Below are 24278 nucleotides of genomic sequence, written 5' to 3'. Positions count from 1 at the left end.
GAGTGTAATGCTGAGGCATAGTGTAGTGTAGGGACTGGGAGATCATGAGTTCTAGTCCCCACCTCAGGTACAAAGGCAGCTGGGTGACCCTGGGCCTGTCACCCTCCCTCACCCTAGGAAGCAGACAATAGCAAACTACTTCTGAAATCTTCCCAAGAAAACTGCAGAAATTTATCCAGGCAGTCACCAGAAATCAGCATTAACTCTAAAGCACCCCAAAAATATCCACACCTTAGTCCATCACAAACATGTTGCCATTTTCTGTTTAAAATGCTTATATATTAAATTATTCCAAGGAGTGTTTTCTTCTATTCTTGAAGAACATAAAATTATAAAAAGTTGGAATTAACAATTTGTTCCTTGCTGACTTTATAGTAAGTCAAAATTACAATATTTAGCTCATACTTTCCCACTTTCTTTCCTTAGGCACTGCAATGTAATACTCAGGTCTATATACAAAATAGCTTATACAGTTCATAAATTATCAGTGACATAAGCGATTTTTTATTTTCTTTTAATTTATTTATTTGTATCCCACCTTTATAATTTTTACAAATAACTCAAGATGGAAACATATCCAACACACCTCCCTCCTCCTATTTGCCCCACAACAACAACCGGTGAGGTGAGGTGAGATGAGAGTGAGGGACTGGCCCAAACTCCTGACCTTCCTCTTTCTTTCTACCCCTGTGCCTTAACCACTAAACCAAACTGACTCTCTGAACTCCATTTCAGCTCCATGTTCCTATACTTCATCAGTCTTGAATAAAGAGTGGTAGCTTGAAATCTTTACAGATAGTCCCTAATTAATCCCCACTAATTAAGACCAGAATTTTTATCACTGAGTAATGCAGTTGCAGGTGTAACATCACATGACTGCATCACTCGGTGACATTAGTTTCAGTAGTCCCATTTCTGGCCATTAGTCCGGGCTCTCATTCTTCTCCTGCCCTGCCACACTCACCTCCACTGCAACTCCCCCAGCTGCCTATCTCCCTCATCTCTGCCCTTTGAGGCATCCTCCATTCCACCACCTTGTGCGCCCCCATTGTCCTACATGCACTCATTGCTCTTCTGAAATTAGCTTGTTCCTTCAGTAGATGGCTGCTGGCTATCCTTCTTATGAGGCCTCCGGAAGAAGGCCTCATAGTCAGCAGTTGCCTTGCGGAGGGCCAGACTGGACATCAGCAGTGGGAGGAAAAAGATGTCAAAGATCAGTTGGGGCAGCAGAGGCAGCTAAGTGCAGGGCCGCCAAAAGGGTAGAGATGGGGGGGGAGTAAGTGGGTGGAGGGAAGCTGAACTGCACCCTGTGAATAAATGCAGGCGGGCTGTCAGGCACCCATTTTGATCACCCTGGGGATGCTGCAGCTTTGAGGACTGGGCATCAGTACCATTCATTCAGCACTATCATAACTTCAAATGGTTCCTGAACGAATGGTTGTTAAGGGAGGACGTCCTGTAATATGCTTGTGTGCCTTGCACTCCCTCCCATATGTCTATGGAGATTCTCAATAATCCAGGTCATGGTTGTCCCTAAGGTGCTTTTTTTAAACAAAACAAAAGGCAACTGGACTTTGTCTTTTTTTTTTCTCTGAAAACCTTTCATTTCTTATCCAAGAAGCTTCTTCGGTCCTAACTTAAGTGGTGGGGAATGGAAAGATTTATATCCTTGCAGTCAGCAAAGAGTCATTCAGGCCACTTGGGGGAATTATCTGTATCCTCGGAGTCACCTGAATCAGAGTGCAAATGGGAGTGGAACCTTCTTGGGACTGCGGAAAGGACTGCATTCATTCCCTCCCAACTTTTTTCCTTTCATTTGGCTGTTGCCCCACTTATTAATCCTCTTTGTCCAAAGCAAGTGCCTGGATCATGCTCAATGTTGAACTCATTCAATTTGTAAATATTACTTTAAGCGTCATTCTTGCTTTATTCTAGTACTTCTTTCCCTCAAGCCTGCAGATACTTCCCTTCTTGCGTACTAGAACCATCTTCCTCGTTACTTTTTTACAGGTGGTTTGAAAGGAGGGCATATGTCTTCTGTCAGGTGTTCCCTTTCCCTTAAAAGATCTCCTGTGTTAGTCAAAGATAAGAAGATACTGTATGAATTCTTTAATTATATTTAAAAATGAAAGATATTTTTTTTTTAATAAAATTGGCTTGTGTCCCTTGCTTTAGTACTCGCAGAGCAGTAGATGAAGACGAGCAAGCTGCCAAGGAGCGCCTTAATGCCCATTTCATGTGGATGTCTGGAATAAAATGCTTAACTGAAGGTGAAGCAGCCTGTCTGATTTTAGAGGAGGCTAAAAGGCTTTTAAAGCATGACTTAGCTCTTTGGGGAGTACAGTGGAACCCCAGTACCTCAATCTTGCTGGATACGTCTTATACATTTTCTACAAAGGAAAGTGTTACAGAAGGCCACCGGAAACCCCAAAATAACCACAATATGACTTTATCAGACACAAGGGTCAATTCACAAATCAAAAATATATTGTCTGTTAAACAAAAAAATAAGAGGCAGCTGGAAGGTAATTCAGCAGAAGAGATTGATAATAAGGTTCCAATAGGGGCAGAGGCAAGAAATGATGATATACACCCTAGTGCCAAGAAACGAATGAATTTAAACAGAGATATGATAAATTCACATGAGAAACAAATGTTGGATGCCAGTGAGGCAATGGAAAGTGCTGAAGACATTATGAAGAGAAGCTTGAAAGAAGGCATAAAAAATGATGTTGCAACTAGATTTAAATCTAATGTCGAACTTCATTCCAAGCAAAGTATGGATAAAAATACAATTACAAATCCCAGTGGGATATTACAAGCTGCAAATAGAGATGAAGTCAATATTCATACCTGCAGTTTTTCAAGCAACATAGAACGTATTAAGAATGGTTATTCTTCTGATTTGGATCTTGTCTTCAAAGAATTTGAAGAAAGCTTCCAGTTGGATACCCAAACAGATAGACTATTACAACAGCAGATGGCAGATGAAACTGCTAACAAGCAACAAATCAAAGACAAAAAACTGGTAGACAGTCTAACACAGAGAAACTGCATTGGTATAAATGGTATCAATATGTCAGAAAAAAATGCTATATGTATTAGGGATAAACTAGAGTGTGGAAAAGCACATTCACCATTATTGCTTAGTAAAGTATCAGATTTGGAGGGGCGTCAAACTGAAAAATACCAAGGAACATCAGTTGGCTTGGAAACAAGCTGTTTTTCTGTCACAGATTCCCAGTTGGATAGCTTCTTACGGCACTATCAAACTCCAAACTTAACAGAACAACAGCTCACTGTTCTTCCAAATAATATTTCTTTTTCTCTCAACCAATACCCATCCACTGTGGATATAAATGAAGCAAAACTTAATGGCAGTGATAGTTTATTATTTGATGGAGACTTTAACCACATGGATGGCTCCCAGGATGGTGATAACAGTGAAATAATCATGGAGACAATTCCACAGGAGCTGGTAAACCCTCCTTTGTTCAAAAGTGCTTTAAAATATACCTCAGGTGAATTGGAAACAAGACTGAATAAAGCTATATCAAATAGTACTATAAACCAAAAATTGTCAATGGGGTGTAACTTTATAATGTCAGATACTAGTTCTTTACATGAAGCAAAAATATTAAATGGTATGGTTTTACCTCCTTTTTATAAAAACAGCAAGATTCTGAATAAGACAATGAAAAGGCTAAAAAGTAGTGAAAAGAATGTAAGTGAAATTCCACAGAAAGATTGTACAGAAGAAAATGATAAGCAAATGAACAACCCTGATGTTTTATTTGATTTGAGTCCAGGAATGCAGGAAGTTTTAGACAGAGGGTTAAGTTCTTCCAATGATAAATCTGAAATGGGGCCAAAAAACAAATTGAATTTAGTGTTTTCTAAGAATACTACAGATTCAAGGACTCCTACCATTTGTCCTGGTCAATGTGAGTTATCCTTGCACAAAGATTTTGGCAGAAATTGTGTAACAAGAATGAAGGATGATCAAAAGAACAAAAATGGAAGTTGTGTTTCTTGGATAGATGGGAACAAAATGCCTTTTTCACCACTGAATGTCATAGAATCTACTTCAAAATGCATAGAAATACCGGTTGTGACAAAAACAGAAAATCCAATCTCTGTCAATAAAGTTCCATATGTTCAGTTTTTACAGAAGGATAAATCTGTTTTACCCATACAGGAACAAGTATTACAACGTCAACCAGAACATACTGAGTTTAATCTTGAGGATAATTCACTGATAAGTGAATATTTTTCACTCCATTTATCTCAGGAAAAGGTTCCTCCAGCATCTTGCAGTGCTGATAATTTCTCAATAATTGATGTGGCAAATGATAAAACTCTCTTCCAAACTTTCATTAAAGAATGGAAAACACACAAAAAATTTTCTATCTCTGTGGCTTGTGAAAAGACAAAAAGCCCTCTGTCTCACAGATCAGCTATTGGTGCAAAGTTCAAGCAAGGTGAGTTGTCTGCCGTGTTTTAGCTTGCAGATGAATATTTTCAAATTTGTATTAATAAACCATTTAAAAAAACATTTACAGATTAATTAGATAATTTAGTTACAATTTTGGAAGGAAATAAATTCAGAATTTTATTGCTGTGCAAGAGTTACTGATGTCTAAGGTGGCAGGTGCTCCATAATTGAGATGTACTTCATATGAAACATCAACCAAAACTGATAGTTCTGCAGGCAGTAAAGCAGTAATTTCTATATATACATTCAACTTAATACAGCATGTTTTGTTTATACATAGTACATAGTACTGCACATTTGTGCACACATGCATGAGCACACAGGAATTAAAATTGAATGATACTGCTAACATATGGTCAGGCCTATAGTGCCAAGTGCCAGAACATTTGAAAAATTTTTACCACATTGCTTTAGCTGATAGCTGAAAATTGTAAAGTAGACATTTATGTGCTAGTTGTTCAACTGTATAGCAGTGTGATACTGAGTGGCTAAGCTGAACAAAGAAAAAGAAAGGCAAGTATCTTCCTTATCTTGCTAAATGCCTCCCTCAAGACCATAATTAAGAGCACTGTCTGAATAGGTACATTTATAGATATAAAACAGCAAAGCTCTTAATAAACAAATCAAAGTTGACAGGTTAGGGGTCAGTTGAAGAATGACATGACATCTGGTCAGGATGAGTTATAAGCACTTCTAAACTGCATTAATCTCACTTCCTTTAAGACTGGCTAGCCATATCCTAGAAAGAGAAATTCTAGAGACATAGAAAAAGTTAACAGTGTTATTCTCAAATAAGAAAAAGATATATTGCTTCCTTTTTCATATAACTAATGGCATTTATTAACCAAATATAGGTACAGATTTCTACCATATTATGCTATATTTTGTTCTGTCAGAATCAAACTAGATTCATACTCCTAATAAATAGGTGAGGGCAGTTAGAAGAAGGTTTATCACTGCAATGCTTTTAAAATGCATATGGTTGTTTTATTACTATTAGCACACATAAAATATTTGTTTTAATGAAAGTATGGAAGTACTGTGTGGAAGTTAAGTTTGTGACTATCATAAATTTATCTGCTGGTGATCACCCAATGAATTAATAGTTTGGTGCTATGCTCTTATCACAATTATTTTACTTAAGAAAGACTTTTCAGAGATGGACTTTTCAGTGATAGCATAAGTTAATAAAAAAAGATAGGTGCTGCAGCTAAGTAGAAAGAGACTATATTGGGGTTATTATAATTAATTTCTACTCTTTTCAACCAATTAAACTGTTCAAAAAATATGTAAACATGGTGAGGATCCTGTCCATCGACATAATTATTCTCTGAAAGCAAAATAGAATAGGACCAAATTTGGTTTAAAAGCTGCAAAAGAAAGATTGAATTAAAAAATTGGCTTGATCAGGCCAGGGGCTACAGAGAAAAAAAATAAATCACTCCCTTCTGCCAAATCCCCAATGCCTTTTCCTCTTTCTCAGAAGTGTAATCCAGAGTAGGGATGGGTGGAAAGATCTGAAATGTCAAAGAATTGCAGACACAATTTCCCTTACTACTTGTTTTTACTTCCATTTGTATTCATTTATAAAAATGAATGTGTATGTCTATGCAAACTTTATATATACTTTAGTTTTCCTGGATTTATTGATTAGAGTAGATTTAAATCCAGTATAATAAATACAGCCAGCATGGGAAGGAGCAGGAAAAACAAATCCAATCACTCAGCACAATCATAAAGAGATTCATTGAGGGGGGGGAAGATTCATATAGCAAGATTGTTGCTCTGCTGAATTAATGATTTACAGCTATTTTTATATCTGTGCTTATTTGGAATTCCACATGTTAACTACACTGTTGGCAAACATCTTCATATACTGCTGTATAATACTGTCAGAATTTACTGAAGTTAATTATATAGGACAAAGATGAAGAGGATGGATGACTATTACACTATTACACACGGCAAAAAAGCTCTATACCTTGATGCCATCAGTGTTGTTGAAATTCATTTTTCTAACATTAGAATACTCAGAACTTAAGTGATAGTTTATCTACAGGTTTAAAAGATTATAAACAATACCAAAATGGAAAGACTGCTTTCTACATGAAGTCTTTGGCTGATTGAAACTTGCAAAGGTTAAAATTATTGTAGGCTGCTTCTGTGTGTCCATGATTGCTCTATAGGAAGTACATCTATGAAAATTCTCCATGAAAATGATGGATTTCCTGTTCATGCCTGCGAAGACTTGCTGGTGGTTGGATTAGCTGTGTGCTGGGGTAGAAAGGATGCTTACTACATCTCATTGCAGAAGAACTCTCAAAGCCAGATAGGTAAGAATGTCTTTATTGTTTAGAGGTAATAAATATAGTGTGTGTATATATATAGTAAAAAAACGACCTCCAGGATAAATGTAAAAAACAACTATTTATTAGCTAAGCTTTCATCGGTCCCCTGCCGACATCAGAGTAAAAAACCAGAGACTCTGGTTTTTTACTCTGATGTCAGCAGGGGACCGAAGAAAGCTTAGCTAATAAACAGTTGTTTTTTACATTTATCCTGGAGGTTGTTGTTTTTCTACTGTTAATATGAACACAAACGGGATTTGTGGTGTGTGTGTGTGTTTGTGTGTACACCATATTAATGAATTAAGTTAAAGTTAGTAGCATTTATTGAAGAGAAGTTGGGTTTTGTTTGTTTTTAATTTACATTCTTTTTTATAAAATACCTGCAAATTATACTGTTTTTAAAAGTAATTAGGAAATTGTTTGCCGGGGGCAAAAAACCCAGCAAAGACCCTAGGACAAGGGGAAGAAAATATCTTTGAGAGGCAGTTCTGAGTCAGGTGACAAAAAGAAAAGTATATGTAGAAAGGAAAGAGAAAGAGAAATATTTTCAATATAGTTTACAATAGAAAAAGGCAAGGAAGATTTCTGCTTTTGTATAACAAAGCACATTTGTATACAAATGTATGCTGTCATGCTTTCTTCCTCTCACTTTTTCTTGTCTCTTTAGAAGTAAGTCCCAGTTTGGCACAGCCTCCATTGGATCAAGACCTGTCTGTGGTAGAAAGATTGCAACATCTTAAGCTATGTCTGCAGGAGTCTGAGAGAGCATTTTCACTTGTTGTATATGATTTTATTCAGCACTACAAGACTATCCTGAAGGCCTGTGGCATCTCATTGGCAGGATGTTTTGAGGACCCAAAGGTTTGCTAACTTCATCTCTTGTAATTCTTCTATTTCTGTAATGGCGCTCAACCTGATAAACTAAATATGAAAAGGAAGAGGATAACCTGAGAAGGAAAGTGTTGTGGGGAGGAGAGTTTTCTTATACTAATTGTTACTTTAGGTTCTTTGTCAAGATTCCATGTAGTTCTCACTTCTTACAACGACATAAGAATTAATGCAAGTTCAAGCATGCATTTCCAAGATGACTTGGACAGCCACAAGTTCATAGAGCTTCTCTTAGATGGAAAAAAGGTTGTTATCAAAGGAGTCTAATGTAGAGGTTGACATACACAGTCCCAGATACTGTATGTTCCCATAATAGTACTGTGCCTTAAATTGACAGATGACCTTCTGTTAAAAACTTCATAAAAACTAACTGTGAGAGAGACCTTGGAGTCCTAGTGGACAATCACTTGACCCTGAGCTAGCAGTATGTAGCAGCAGCCCAAAAAGCTAATACAATCCTGGGTTGTATAAACAGAGGCATAGAATCAAGGTCACATGAAGTATTAGTATCGCTTTTTAAAACTCTAGTAAGACCACACCTGGAGTACTGCAGCCAATTTTGGTCATCATATCACAAAAAAGTTGTTGAGAGTTTGGAAAAAATTCAGAGAAGAGCAACTAAGATGATTCAAAGCCTGGAGACTAAAACATTTGAAGAACAGCTGCAGGACTTGGGTTTGGCTAGTCTAAAGAAAAGAAGAAACTGGTGACATAGCAGCATTCCAGTATTTGAGGGGCTACCACAAAGAAGAGGGGGTCACGTTATTCACCAAAGCATCAGAGGGAGGACAAGAAACAATGGTTGGAAACTGATCAAAGAGAGAACCTGAAATTAAGGAGAAACTTCCTAACAGTGAGGACAATTAACCAGTGGAACAGCTTGCCTCCAGAAATCGTGGGCGCTCCATCACTGCAGATTTTTAAGAGGCTAGATAGTCACTTGTCTGAGATGGTATAGGTTCTCCTGCTTAAGTGGGGGGCTGGACTAGAAGAACTCCAAGGTCCCTTCCAGCTCTATTCTATTCATATGACATTAAAGAACAGGTGGAAAGAACCAATCTTTGTGGCAAGTCCACAAGGAAGCAATCTGTAAGGACCTACCTCCCAAGAAAGCAGAACTCTTGAAAAAAGCATTGTCTCAAAAGGAACTTTTATTAGGATAACAGGGAAAACAAGGCAAGATCTGAGGAAAAACCTGCACAAGCAGTATATTAAAAGCAACATCCATTACTCTTCCCCCAGGGTCCATTTGAATTCCAGCCAATCCAGAAGTGGCATAGTGTTTTGGTAACTGGCTCCATTGGCATGCTCTTCAAGGTCTCTCTTGCTTTCCTTCTGGCTCCAAGCTCAAAAGTCTCCTAGATAAGGGTGATGCATTCCTTCTCCTGGGGGAAGGGCATAGTGGCAAGACAGTACAAAATACCCCCAAAGTACCTCCCCTTCCAACAGAATGGCAGGCCCCAAAAAGTGGTTACAAAAGCAAGTAAACTATAAGAAGGGAAAAGAATACATTTCTTTGTGGACCTGACATACTCACTGAACTAGTCATTTCTTCGATTGACTAAACCACTCACTAAGGAAGATTAGGCTATCATAAACCAGTGCTTCCAACCCCCAACACTTGCAGATACTCCAGAAGGTTTACTGTGATCAGTGGTACCAAAGGCTGCCAAGAAATGTAAAAAGATCTCTCATCTAAGCTTGACAAATGTCATCACAAAAGCAACCAATGCAATTCCAAGCTTAAATCCACCTGGAGGAAGTGAGGTTGATTTTAACAGCAAATGGTTCTACAAAGTGATCAAAGCTGCCAGGCAGGCAATCTCCATGACCTGATATAAAGACATTCGTGCCCGACATCCTCAAAACCAGAATCCTTCCTCACAGGCAAGAGTCAGTACATACCCCTGCTTCCCCAGCCCTGGCTTTGAGACTTATGATGGATCTGTACCACAGGATGCAAGTCTCTTGAGAGGAGATATCCCTCCATCTAGGTCATAATAATTAATGTCCATTCTTCATGTTCATCTCCAACAGGTCATGGACTTACATGATCTTATTGAAAACAGACTTACCAGATGAGCCCACAGGATGTAGGTGTGAGGCTACTGGGGTGGAGGTGGAGATTGACATCAAACTGTCAATTTTTCTTCCCCTATAACAGTTTTGTGCCTTGCATTGTACCTCCTTCAGCCCATCACCACCAGAATATATTCACCTACTTCCCCACTACACAAACCTACCTTGCAATATGATACTCAGTTACTATTTAGGTATTTCACACAATTATCAGGCAATAGGGTCACTCACTGGCATCATTAAATATTAACTCATGAATAAATATTATTTAAAAGATGAATATTATGGTCTTCTATGATATTACTATAGCATAGAATAGCTGCTAAGTGCAAAGACCAGTAAAACAGAGTGACCATTGGAACCCATGCTTCTATTGAATTCTGGGAATCAGTAATCCTATAAATCTGGCTGTCATGGTTCCGGTAGATGAAACCCATCAAAAGAACTTCAAGGCAAGATTCTTCCTCAAAGAACATTTTAATCAGGAAACAAAGTGTGGGCACTACATCGTTGAACCCCAAAACTAAATTCCCTTCCCCCAGATACAAAGTAACAAAGTGCAATTCCCACCCCCAATGAGCTGTCATAAATCACATTCTTCAATTAGCCTAAAATGCAGGCTTTCTCCCCAGCTCCTCAGCCCACCAAAATGTTATCAGCTCGTCCTTGGGTTCCCACAAAGCAGAGTTATTATGGCTAGCTGAGCTCCAGCTTTCATCCCACCCACCCCCCTTCTGCACCTGATTTCTAAATACCAGAAAAAGCATGTTAAAGGAAAAGAGAAAATTGCTGCATTTTCATCAGTTGTCAGAGTGGGAACATCCAATGTTTACAGCGTTGACACTGGCTTCTGAAGTGGGATATAGATATGTCAACAACATATTTGCATTTTGCAAACTTGACTATGTTGCGTTTTTGTGAAAAATGCTTTTTCCATATAATTTTGTGAATGCTGAACATATTTTTCTTACTCTAGGTAGCATGCTGGTTAATTGACCCTGGATCAAAAGAAGATTCCATTCACAGTATGGTTGCCAATTTCCTTCCTCAGGACTTATTCTTGCTAGATAACATTGGAGCAAGCCAGGGAAATCAGAGCCTGGGTCTCAGTGCCAGTGCAGATCAGTCTGGACGTTACAGGGCATCTGTAGAGTCTGTTCTTGTCTTCCATATTATAGAAGAACTCCATATTATACTACATAAGGATAACTTGCAAGGTAAAAAGGCTATAGGGCTGACATCATTTAACGAAAGGCACTAAATGATTAAAATTCATCCTGAGCTTCAAAATAATACATGTAAATTTTGCAGATTGTTGTGTCACAATATTATATTTTGCTATCATAAAGGTTTCAGACAATCATGATTTTGCATCGGAACACTATAAGCATGAACCGAAAATGAAAAGAGTTAATTGCATAGCAGTTAAACTCAAATGTTCTTTATCGTTTGTAGATTTAGACCTTTTTTATTTATTAATTAGCTTTTAACTTTCTACTTTATTTCTTGATTACTTTTTTTTTTTTGAGAATTTTTAATAATGTGTTAGCATTCCAGTGTTTGGAGCATATGTTCATCATCCTGCATTGTACGCATGCTCTGCAGAATACATTATTGAGGGTAAGTTGATAGGTGATGAGGGGGCAGGGTGAAAATCGGAGCAAATAGTAGCTTTCATTCAAATGTCCTAAAATGCTAGCCGTAATATATTTTGCAGAATGGAACTAAAATTATGTTTTGCTTCGTTTGTCATTATTATAGATATTTTTCAGAAAGTGGAGATGCCAAATCAGTATTGCTTGGCCTTGCTGGAACTCAATGGCATAGGTTTTAGCACAGTAGAATGTGAGGCCCAGAAACATGTTATGGAAGCAAAATTGAATGAGATTGAGAATCGGATATACCAGCTGGCAGGTCACAGTTTCTCCTTGACCTGTCCAGATGATGTTGCTGAGGTATTGTGATGAATTTACATGAATAGATTATGTTTTGATCCAGACATCATCAATGAAATTTTGATTGGAAGAAGTTTGTTGCCTCTGTTCAACCAGTAAAGTTCTAATTGCTTCTGAAGAAAATGTTTCTCAATGTTAGTTTTAAAATTACTTTTAAAATGTTTGCTCGTATTTTTCTATCAATTTTGCACTATATAAAGTAGAACAGATATTGTCTGAAACCACAGCTTGTAGCAACTATTTAATAAAACACTGCATGGAATGCTTCTAATTGCTTATAATTTCTTATGACTATAAGCTTAATTTCTTGGCCCAAAATTTATTTATTGTTGGTATGGGCCCATTCCTTTGTGCCTCTTAATTCATACCATAGACTATATCATTAAAAAAATGTAAGCATTCCAACTAGAAGAATTCATTCAATTCCACACACATTCGCACTGATGTTACCTAGTTGGGTAATGAAATATCTGCAAGCAAACAATAAAGCTCATGGAGCACTAAGAAATTCACAGTTCAACCCTGAGCTATAAATATTCTCTTCTATTGGAAAGTTCATTCATTTATAGTATGTAATCCTAGATGAATATTTAAATAATGAATCTAGTAAGCATCGTTCAATGATGTTTGTTGTTTTTATATGATTGTTGTTTGCTGCTCAGAGTTGCCTTCAGTGATATGGTTTGACTATACAAATTTGTTAAATTTTAAAAAGCAGATTCATCTATATCCATGGTGGCGAACCTATGGCACGCGTGTCACAGATGGCACGCAGAGCCGTCCCTGTGGGCATGCACACCATCGCCCCAGAGGGAGGTGGGGCCAAGCTGCTCCCCTCCACCTCTCCTACACTCTCGCTATCTTTCTCTCTGCACTGGGAGTCAGGGAGCAGCTGCAAGAGCTGGGCAGATCCAGGCTGAATGGTGGAGCTGCCAGCACGAGTCCAGATATGCCTCCAGAATGATTTTTCAGTGCCCCAGTGGCCCGATCTGGGCTTTGGAGGCCTGGGAAAGACCTCTGCCACCCGAATCTATGGCTGCAGAGCGATTTCGCCCCCCCCCCACGGCCGATTCGGGTGGCAGAGGCATTTTTTAAGCATCTGGATCCATGACCACCGTAGCCACACCCACCCGGCACGCTACGCCCACCCGGCACCCAGTGATACATCAGTGGGTTTTGGGTTGCAGTTTGAGCACTCGATCTCTAAAAGGTTTGCCACTATTGATCTATATATTCTTGTGGGGGGAAGGGCAGATGGAATCAGAAATATCTTCAGTTTACCTTGGTTCACGTCTCAATTAGTACATCTGCCACTACAGAGCACATTTCTCATTTGCTGATTTATTTCATCGCTCTGTTTTACTGTCATATTCAGAGACTCAGTGTCCTTTTATTTTGTAGCTTAACACAGCCATAATTTTGGTCTGGTGTCATAGTGTTCCCAAAACGCTTTTTGCTATCTGAGCTATTTTTTTGCTTATTTTTTAAAATTCATATTCTGCATTTTAAAAATAGTGATGCAGTTAATAATTAAAATTAAAACTCCTCTACAGCAGGGGTCTCCAACCCCTGGTCTGTGGACCAGTACTGGGCTGCGGCATGCCAGCATCCAGTCCGCACAAACAAGCAAAGCCCCATCTGCGGGATGCAGGCAGCACACAAAACCACGCCCCCTCAGGTTCACGGAAAAAACAGATTGTAATTCTGTCTCTTGATTTTTGAAGGGTCATGGAAGGATACCAGGTAACATTCTGATATATCCAGGAAAAGTGTGTGTGTGTGTTGAATTTTTTTTTACACAGTTTTGGGGATATTTAAATGATAGGCAAATCACTCAATTTCTATCTACAACTTCCCCAAGTAGCTTGAATATTTGCATAGGACAAATATGTAAAAGAAAAATAGAAAAAGAACAAAGAAAAAAAGGTATTAAAAACAGATACAGTGAGAAAGAAAAAAAGAAGCAGCTTTGATCTTCTTTACAGCAGTTACAAATTTAAATCATGTTAATAATTTCTCCCATTTTAGAACTATATTGTATACCTTTGTTGCATATTCAACTGCTTTTAATCAGGAAATCCAGAATTTACCCGTTCATTTTTATCCATTTTTCCAAAAATTCCGTAAAAGGTTTCCAGTCCTTTATAAAAGTACTTATGCCAAAGAAGATAAAAATCTTAGTGCTGAAATTCAGCTATTTTTGATGGCATGATCTTAGCATGTGTGAAGCTTACATGGACCCCTTCCCAAAGTTAATCTAAGTTAAAGAGATTCATCTTAGCATGTTTTAGCATTGTTTATTGTAGAATTAAAACAGATTTACAATAATGCCTAACTAGAACTTTTAGTAAAATTAAGAAAGCAACTCATCATTAATTTTTGTATTATATCTCTTTGCATTTCAATGATGATAATCTATTTAAACCTGAAAATGCAATTCAGTTTTAGATAAAACCTAAGCACTATGATGGTGCAATTATAAGTTTTAATCAGAACATTTGCATCATGTTAATAATTAAAATATAAAACATATTCAAATTTCATTTTTTGTGTGATTTCACACTTTAGTTATTTGTTCCAAACATTTAAAATTGATGTTTTGTCATTAACAGGATTTGTTGGGAACCTGCATCCCAATATAATTTCACTTAATATATAATAACCATAGTCTCACTTTTGGTGTGGGGGGGGGCAGAGGGAGAGACCCAAAGGCCTTCACAGCTGGTGAAGGGCTGAACAAGAACTAAGAAGAGTTCTGAGTGTTCAAGACCACCCTTAACCATGGAAATTCCTGGATGACTTTGGACAGAGCAGAAAACCATCTAGTCTACTCAGAAGTTGTTTAAAAGGATATTAAAACTGGATTTTTATTAGGCATTCTGCTTTCTGCTCATTAAGGGATAAGATATAAACATGTTTTGAAAAGTTGTGTTGCGCATTAAGACAAGATGCAATTGCATGATGCTATGTTCTGTTTCAGGTATTATTTCTGGAGCAAAAGTTGCCGTCAGATGGAGAACTAAAAATGCAAAAAGGCAAGAAAGTGTTGGGTTGTACTAGAAAAGCAACAACAAATAAGAATCGAGCCAGACTGAGTAAACAGTTCAGTACAACAAAGGTATAGTTTTTATGTGATGTAACTGTGGAATGTCCATTTTATCCCCAAAGAAATTTCTGCTTTGTTAATAATTTCCAATTTACATAATCATTCATCAGCCAGAGTTTTTGAAAGATCAGGTTCTTCAAAATCATCTGGAAGAATTCTGTTTCTTTATAGAAGAACAGTCCTTAACAGCTTATTTCTATAAGCAATCCAATTGTCTATTAAAATTCTAATGGATTACAGTAATACCCTCCTACCTTTTCGTCAGGGCCTAAAGATGGGCTGTGCCAATCGGCTTGGGGCCTCAGTGGGGGATCAGCACGATGGAGATGATTAATTGAGTAATAACAGATCCCACCTGCTCCCCCGCCTTCCCCCATGTGTTTTTGGTTTTAATGTTTGTTTTTAACTTTTTAGGTTTTATGTAACTGTAAGCCGCCCAGAGTTATCCTATGGTAAATTGTATAAATGTATAAATAAATAAACAAACAAACAAATAAATTAGGTGCTTGATTCATCCTTTACTTTAAACTTAGACGTCTTATATGTAAATATTCTCAATCATCAATGCTTTTCACACTTTCCTATCATTATCCTCAAATTTAATTTAGCAGTAGTCTGTTCCTGTTACATGAAATGGTTTTTTTCTTTTCAGTAAGCATTTCACATAAATATTAAGAGAATTGCCAGTTCCTTTGGTATTTTCTATACTTGGCTTGCAAAAGGGAGACCTTATGATGACACAGATTTCAGAATTGACTTCTTCAGAATTTCCTCTAGAATCTATTTGCCATGGAGGATACCACAGACACATGTGACATGGAAAAGATTTATTATATTTCTAGAATATGTTGAAAGTTCCCTCAATGAACAGACGACAGAGTGTCAAAGCATTCTGCAGAGGGGATAGGGAATAATGATCCTCCATGAGAGAAAAGTATACAAAAGTTTACAAAGATGGTCAGGTGACTGGGAGGCTAAAACATATAAGGAAAGGTTGCTGGAATTGGGTATGTCTAATTTAATGAAGAGAAGGACGAGGGGGGGACATGATAGCAGTGTTCCAATATCTCAGGGGCTGCCACATAGAAGAGGGAATCAAGCTATTCTCCAAAGCGCCTGAAGGCAGGACAAGAAGCAACAGATGGAAACTAACCAAAGAGAAGCAACCTAGAACTAAGGAGAAATTTTGTGACAGTTAGAACAATTAATCAGTGGAATAACCTGCTTCCCGAAGTTGTGAATGCTCCAACACTGAAAATTTTTAAGAAGAGATTGGACAGCCATTTGTCTGAAACAGTATAAGATTTCCTGTCTGAGCAGGGGGTTGGACTAGATGACCTCCAAGGTCCCTTCCAACTTTTTTTATTGTTGTTGTTACTACTACTTGCTAATCAAGAAAGGCATTTTAGCAATAAATAAAATGACAAAACTTTAATTTTGACTACTAGTTTTATTCAGTACAATTAAAGAATATGTATTTGCTCAAGCTATCTGGTAATTTAGAAAGATAGTATTCTAATGATTGTCCCAAGTAAATGGTAGTGAAATCTTCAAAACTTGTAAACAGAAAAATATTTAATTGGTTTGTCTTATTATTTATTTCTATAGGAGGTTTTAGAAAAATTGAAGAAATTGCACCCTTTACCTGGCCTGATTTTAGAATGGAGAAAAATCACTAATGCAATAACTAAAGTGATATTTCCACTACAGAGGGAGAAACTTTTCAACCCTGTCCTAGGAATGGAAAGAATCTATCCTGTTTCTCAGTTTCAAAGTGCTACAGGTAGCAAGTTATTATCCTAGCAAATTTAATAATTATTTGCAGACTATGCACCCCCCACTTTGGTTGCTGAAGACTGATAGTGTGGTTTCCTTTCATTTTGAGGCAAGAAATATTTGCAAGTGTATGAAATGTTGAATGTTTTCTAAAATAAGCATACAAAAGTCTTACACTACAAAACCTATCACAGTGGTGGCGAACCTATGGCACGCATGCCAGAGGCAGCACTCAGAGCACTCTCTGTGGGCACGTACGTCATGCCCTGGAGATGGCAACCATCCCTCTTCAACCAGCTGCCTGCTAACTTGCTGAGGTCCCACATGGCCGGATGTATCCTAGCACTCTAGCGTTCACTGGCCTCTATGTGCAGGGGCCGATGATGTCAGGCAGCAGCTGCCCCGGCCCCTGCCTCACCTTGCCCTGTGACAATGGCACCCCTGCCCTGCCTGACTACCACAGCCACGTCCACCCAGTGGGCCACACCAACCTGGCACCCGGCGATAAATAAGTGGGTTTTGGGTTGCAGTTTGGGCACTCGGTTTCTAAAAGGTTTGCCATCACTGACCTATCACCTCTTGCCCTCAAAGTTTTAACGAAATCTCCTTGTACCATGCAAGCCACATATCCATCACAAACTGACTTTTTTATGATTCTATGTCTGACTCAATCATGACACCATCTTCCAAGCATACATTTATCTTTGCTCTTTTTGTAGGCCGCATAAGCTTCAGAGAACCCAATATACAGAATGTACCTAAAGACTTTGAGATTGAAATGCCAACAATGGTTGAAGAGAGCCCACCTTTTCAGAAACAACACAGTATTTTAAGAAGCAGGTAAAAATATAGTAAATTATTTTTGCTTTTTAAAATTTTAGTTTCAGTTCTTAGATTTTTGGGGTCACATTTCTGAAAAGACATGAACTGTCACACTTACCATGACATTAGATACACATTCTGCTTGTATTTATTGATTACTATACTTATATCTCACCTTTTTATTAGAAACTCACCTTAGCTCATATGATAAATACAGCTGAGACATAGCAACTTGTCTAAAGGAGCTAAAAATAGGCTAGAATTAGCATTGTGGGAAACAGTGGAAGATCAAAAGATGCAGAAATATTTCAAATTTTAAGACCAGTAACAGACTAAAAGATGGATTGGTTTGATTGACTAACTAATGTAAAATGGTTTCTGTAGTCTAGAAAAGAAGAACTGGAGTAGCAGTGGTAGTGAGAGTCAGAAATCCAAAAATGCTGGCAGTATGAATAGATGCTCTTCACTGCCTTTTCAACAGGTTTAGTCACTAGGGATACAGAAGAGGAAACAACCAATTACTGGTTGAAATTCAGATGGATCTGAATGAGTTGGAAGGCAGTTAAGAAGTGTGTTACTGAAGCCCAGTAGATAAAGGCCTCTGGGAAGGGATGACACCAACCCTCCAGTTGAGACTGTGACTTCATGAGCCAGAAAAGAAGGCTTGCAAGTACTATTTGCTTACCTCTATTTTGGATGCTCCCCTCCCCCTGAAAATCAGCTTGAGGAAAGCCCTGGCTAATAAACCCATCTATAATTCCTTAAAAAAAAATCCCTCTAAATTTGGGGAGGCACTCATTTAATCTATTAAATCTCAACACTAAAGAAAATTGGGGTGAAAATTTGTACTTCATCCATCCAGAGCAGGGGTGTCAAACTGCCAGCGCACAGGCCGGTTTCATCATACTGAAGCTGCGCCCACCCCATTGCCGGCAATGCAAAAAGTCATGATACATCACAGCATATCATGCGAGGTGGCGAGTTTGACACCCGTGACCCAGATAAATGATACAATATGCTCCATAGGGCTATGGCTCTCAGGGAAGACACAAACTGAAAAGATTGGCCACTGCTGATTTGAACATTAATGGCAGTAAGCAGCAAGTATATTTTGCATTTATTCGCCACACATTAATTTAATTGTTGAATTGTATAGAAATAAGCAATAAGCCAAGTTTTAATTTAAAAACATATTTTATAGATATGGAAAACATTCTGTGTTACCATGTGGAACTAAGATTCTAACTGAAGAAATATCAAACAGGAAGAAAATACTATTTTCTGTTAGCATGAGACATGCCTTTGTACCATTTCCAGGTAATGCCTTAAAATTATTTTGACTTCATTTGCACTTAATGACCACACATGATTTGCTTAGCAACAACAATTGCCATCTGCTTGAATCACTGAACCTCTTTCTGGTCCATTCAGATTAATTTACATATTATTTTCAAATACATCCTGTCTTCCTTGAAAACTTTCACTCTCTGTCAGACTTTAACATTTCCCTTCAACATTAGAAAAGAAGAAACATAATTTTGGTGGCAATCACATTATTTTGTTTTTGTACATTCATAAAAAACTTGCATTCGTCCATAATTTTAATAAAATTTCAATGCTTAGAATTCTACAACCGACATCCTATCAAGCATTTTTCTATAAAATAGATGCCCATTCTTTTTATCAAAAATGTTCTAGGCCAGCTAAGTGAGTTTGGACAAGTCATTAGATATGTTTGCTACCTTAAATTATAAATATACAAAAAGCAAGATAAAAATCTAACAATAATAATATAATCAAAACATGGGCTGCAGTCCTTAAGTCACTATGGTCTTATTGTAACTCTGAATCATGTGGACAGCCATTTTTTTTTTTCAGAAACACGGTGATAGGTTTTTTAGAAACTTCATCATTCATTATCTCTTACCTGCAAATGGTGTTGGTATTGTTTATCCATTTTCTAATGATCAGTTCACCCAATAAATTTTTGTACTCTTAATAATAATAGAACGGTATAAAAATTTATCAGTAATAAAATGAAAATTTTAGTATTAATGACATTTTATTATTACTTATATTTAATATATTAGTGCCTCTGCCACGTGTTGATGTTTCAGAGTATAAATTTTTGGATTAATAAGATAATACATGTAGGAGTCTTTTTTGAAATATATATTTACTAAAAAAAATTCTTAGTATAAAATAAAAATAAAGACAATGGAAAAAAGGGAAAGGAAAGGAGAAAGACGGGGTAGAATAAGGGGAGGAGAAATAAAACATAAAACAAAAAGCAGTGACTTCTAACTTTTTCAATAAGAAACATAATGAAGTTATAATATCAGCTTTTTTAGTTATACCACATACTGTTGTAATTATTAGCCATTTCTGTAGCAATTACCCACTTAATTGTCAAAATACAAAGTCAACATTTTATTTTTGTCTATTTCACACAGAAAGTCCAAAAGTAGTTTCCAAGTTACCACAAAACTGTTTTCAATCTTGTCCCTAATTAGCGCAGTCAATGTCTCCATCTCTACCAATTCCCTCATCTTTTCAATCCATTTTTCCATTGTAGTTGAAACTTCTTTCCATTTCTGGATGTATAAAATTCTTGCAGCTATCAATATGTGTATTAACAGTGTTCTATTTTTCCCCAATACCTTTATCTAATTAGTCTGAAAAGAAAAAAAATCCAGTTTCCATTGTAAGTCCATTTTAAAAAATTTCTGAATTAAACCACGGATTTGCACCCAATATTTCTTTGCCTTGTCACATGTATATGATAAAAAGTACTCTCCTTACACTTACATTGCAACAAGTATTTGAAACACCCTTATACATCTTTGCTGGTTTATTTGGTATTAAATACCACCAGTACATCATTTTATAGAAATTCTCTTTAAGATTATAATTCAATAAGAATTATAGTTCTTTAACCCAGCAGTCCCCAACCTTTCCGACTTGATAGATCGGCGGGGGGGAGGGGGGAGAGGGAATGGTTCTGTATGAGTGGTGGGCACGCACCCCCTCCGCTCGCACAAATGGAGCTTTGCCTGGTTATGTGTGCCTGCCGCTCATAGAAGTGGAGCTGCACCCGCGGTCTTCCCCACTCTTTGTGTGGCTTGGTTCCAAGTAAGCCATGGCCCAAGGGCTGGGGACCCCTCGCTTTAAGCCACATATTTTCCTATTGGTCTAGTTTTGTATTATAACCAGAATTTCTTTTTCTGATTCAGAATTTCTGAATCAGACTATGTTTAACATAGTCATTTTGGCTATAAGACGTTCATCATTAGTACAGACTATCATTTCAAGTTTATTTTTAGCAGCTTCAAAATGACGATTTTTGTCATCCAAAGTAAATCTTTCTTTCAATTGTAGATAGGTGAACGAATAACATGTATGGCTTTCTAGTTCCAAATCAGCACATTTTAAGAGTTGTATGTACTTGGTATTTTCCTTACTTAGGATACCTATACATAAACAACTGTCATACTTTGGAAAAAGCCAGATTTCACATCTTTCTTCTTTACTACCCTCTACATAGAACACTGCTGGGGAAGAGTTATAATTTAGCTTTTTGTATGTGTGCACAGAGACTTCATTCTGGGCAAAAAATGTAAAGATATGATACTTAACCTTTTCTGAATTGTATTTTACTGGATTATAACAATATATCTAATATGATCTACATCATGGGATAAACCTGTTGAAACTGAAATAGGAACTTACACATATCCATGTATCTTTCACTTGAAAGATTAGTAAGGGAGAGAAAGAAGCCCTTATTTGTGATTTCATGGAAATCAGTTAATTTAGAAATTGTTTTTCATGATTGACTATAGGTGGCTTGATCTTGGCTGCTGATTACTCTCAGCTTGAGTTAAGAATCCTTGCACATTTTTGTTCTGATGATCGGCTACTCCGGGCCTTTGGTAACAACGTTGATGTCTTTAGAAGCATTGCAGCTGAGTGGAAGAACATTAACCCTGAAGAGGTTGGGAATGATTTAAGGCAACAAGCTAAGCAGGTAGTTTTAAAAATGTATATCTTTCCTGAGATATCAATTTAGTTGAACAATTTTTTTACCTTTCTCTATGCCTGTGATTAAATATCTAATATTTAATCAGGTATATAATATAAATGTTATTTCATGTTTGGTGTATATGAAATTTCTAATAAGTTGAATACTAAGAGTAGCACAATTGAAAATTAAGCATCATAGTATTCCATTAAATATTTAATGTAATTAAAAAACAGATTTACTGCAAAATAGAACTGTAAAGTAGACATTTTACTTTGGCTACTAAGCTGGGAGCATATTTCATATACCAGAACACCACTGTTACGTTTTATTACTGGGTGGATCTGTAATATTTTTCAAGATCATGTTTAGAAAATCTAGGAAACCTATCCCATTAAGAATTGCCTAATTCCTAATGCAGATAATCCTTGACTATCATTCATTCAGCGACAATTCAAAGTTATGGTGTCCCTGAATAAAGGACTTATGACTGAGATTGCAGTGCCCCCACTGTCATACAATCAAAATTTGAGTGTTTGGCAACTCACCTGCACTTATAACCACAGGAGCATTTCAACTCCTCACCCAATCTCTGGCCTTTTGGCTACCAGGCCATGGCCTGTTTCAAATCAGGCCCCATTGGTGGTGGGCAAGAGTGCGTGAAGCTCTACTTGCGCAAGCAGAGGGCGCTTGAGTGGTGCTTGTGCTCGTTCATGAAGCTCCACTCACGAATGCAGAGGGCGCTTGTGTGCAAAACTCCATTCATGTGAATGAAGCTTCATGTGTGAGCACAAGAACCCTCTACGCAAGCTCTCTCTGCTCACACAAGTGGAGCTTCATGAACGCACGTGCCCGCCCCGAGCGTAAGTGCAGCTTTGCTCATGAGCACAAGCACCTCCGCGCACATGCAAAGCTCCATTTGTGAAAGTGGAAGGTGCATGCGTCCATTGCTCACCCCAATGGAGCTGTGCGTGCATGCACATGCTACTCACACACACATCCCTGCACCAGGCCAAGCAGCCAAGGTGAAAAGGTTTGGGATTTCTGGGCTACCGTGCACAGTAGAAGTGGTAGCACTGGGGCTAAAAAAAGAGGTTTTCCAAAACCTCAGAGAAGGCCACGGCTGGCTTTTTTTTTTTTTTTTTTTCAAATTGTACACGGCCTTCTCACAATGCTTTGGAAGGCTTCTGAGGCCTTCTGAAGCTTGGCAAGAAGGTTCACAGGATTTGGAGAACAATGCATATGGCCTGAAGAAGGCCTGGAGCAGCCAGCAGCTGCCTTGCATAGGGCCAAATTGGGGGCAGCTCAGCAGCAGCAGGAAAAGAAGACAACAAAAGTCAACTGAGGAGGTAGAGTGGCTAGGACTGGGTTGGGGCAGCTAAGGATTCTTGGGGTGCTGCGGCTTTGCATCATGCTGCTGGAGTTTCCTGAGGCACTGCTGTGGCTTTGCACTGTGCTACTGGAGTGGCTGAACTTCCTGGGGCACTATGGCTTTGTGCTGTGCTGCTGGAGCTTCCTAGGCTCCTGCATCTTTGTGTCAAGCAATTGGGGTGATAAGCTTTGCACCGCACTGCTGGTGCAAAGGGTGGCTGAGTCTTTGCTGCGGCTCAGGGATTTCTTGCAGCCCTAGAACTGTAGCATTGCCAAGAAGCCTCTAAGCCACAGCATGGCAGAGAGCCCCAGGGTTCTGGAGCCGCTTGCCACCATAAGGCTAGGAGGGACTAAACCTGGAATGGCTTGGATTGGGATGGGCCATTGGCTATGAACTGATGGAATTCAGTAAACAACAGTAAAAGTGAGTGCCAGGATTGCTGTTGCTAAGCAATGCAGTCACATGATGATGTTTTACCATCACATTGCTTAGTGGTCAAAATTCTGTTCCCAATTGTGGTTATAACCAGTACCTTTCTCTTTCCTTTCATCTTTTTCTTGTTTACTTTTCTTATCTCTTCTGTCTCCTCAGCTGGCAAAGTCCTTCTTTTCCTTAAATAGAAAAGATCTTGCTTGCTGGCTGATCATCTTTCTCAGTCACTGAGGGCAGAGAGATCTTTATGGCAGGGTGGTAGATCCAACTCTTCTCTTTCCCTTGGGCATTTCCAGTTTCCCTGCTTGCCTTCCTTCACCACGTTCCACTGGTTGAAAAGCCTGATGTCGTGGAACCTATTAGAACAGCTGGGAATCCTGGAGTTTGCTCGTGTGAGAAACAACAGGCTGCCAGTTGTGTGGGCTGAGCAACAAAGCCTCACTGTTGCTGGGAGAACTGCTGAGTCAGGTCAAGGGCAGCCATAGTTGGACTATTAGCCTACTGCTCCTCTTCCTGGAGTCTTTTCAAGGCCTGGCTTCTGTGTGTGTGGCACTTAGTGCTCTGTCCTGAATTTGCATCATCCTCTGCAGTGTTCCTATATATTTCAATAATCCTAAAATAGTCCAATAAATGCCCGGTGAGATTGGTCTGAAAATTTGCAGAAAACTAGACTAGAGCTGAAGATGTCAGTTGTACAATTAGGGTAAGATTATAACGTGAATCATGGATTCAGTTTCACTGTGTGGACAAATGCAAAGGAAAGATTGATAAAGGATATTATAGTAATTTCCCTTTATTCCCAGATGGGCAAATATAAATGCCCTATATTGAATACAATGTATATTATAAAAATAACTGGGTTTTGACCATAGTCAAAAGGTTTGTTAGGTATTTATCATATGTAGCAAGAGTGTAAAGTTTAGAAGTTTCAAAATCTTTAGATGAGGCTGACAGAAGGCAGAAGAAATGAAGAGGGAAAAATGT

General features: G+C 38.1%; 1 protein-coding gene across 2 annotated transcripts in view; it reads left to right on the top strand.

Moving 5' to 3' along the window:
• POLQ (DNA polymerase theta) overlaps nucleotides 1–24278 on the top strand; it is a 95816-nt gene that overhangs the window by 46868 nt on the left and 24670 nt on the right. For both annotated transcript variants that reach the window (XM_039366578.1, XM_039366579.1), the window contains exons 16-25: nucleotides 2176–4481; nucleotides 6682–6828; nucleotides 7511–7704; nucleotides 10787–11027; nucleotides 11572–11765; nucleotides 14746–14883; nucleotides 16480–16654; nucleotides 17367–17487; nucleotides 18671–18786; nucleotides 21312–21496. In XM_039366578.1, the coding sequence (XP_039222512.1) occupies nucleotides 2176–4481; nucleotides 6682–6828; nucleotides 7511–7704; nucleotides 10787–11027; nucleotides 11572–11765; nucleotides 14746–14883; nucleotides 16480–16654; nucleotides 17367–17487; nucleotides 18671–18786; nucleotides 21312–21496 (3817 nt within the window). The remainder of the gene's footprint in view (nucleotides 1–2175; nucleotides 4482–6681; nucleotides 6829–7510; nucleotides 7705–10786; nucleotides 11028–11571; nucleotides 11766–14745; nucleotides 14884–16479; nucleotides 16655–17366; nucleotides 17488–18670; nucleotides 18787–21311; nucleotides 21497–24278) is intronic.

Source organism: Crotalus tigris, unplaced genomic scaffold (genome assembly GCF_016545835.1).
Source record: "Crotalus tigris isolate CLP2741 ecotype Arizona unplaced genomic scaffold, ASM1654583v1 scf7180000020347.5012614909:4044961, whole genome shotgun sequence".
In the NCBI taxonomy this organism is placed as follows: domain Eukaryota; kingdom Metazoa; phylum Chordata; class Lepidosauria; order Squamata; family Viperidae; genus Crotalus; species Crotalus tigris.
Note: the sequence above shows the minus strand (reverse complement) of the source record. Positions and strands in the feature narration are given on the sequence as shown.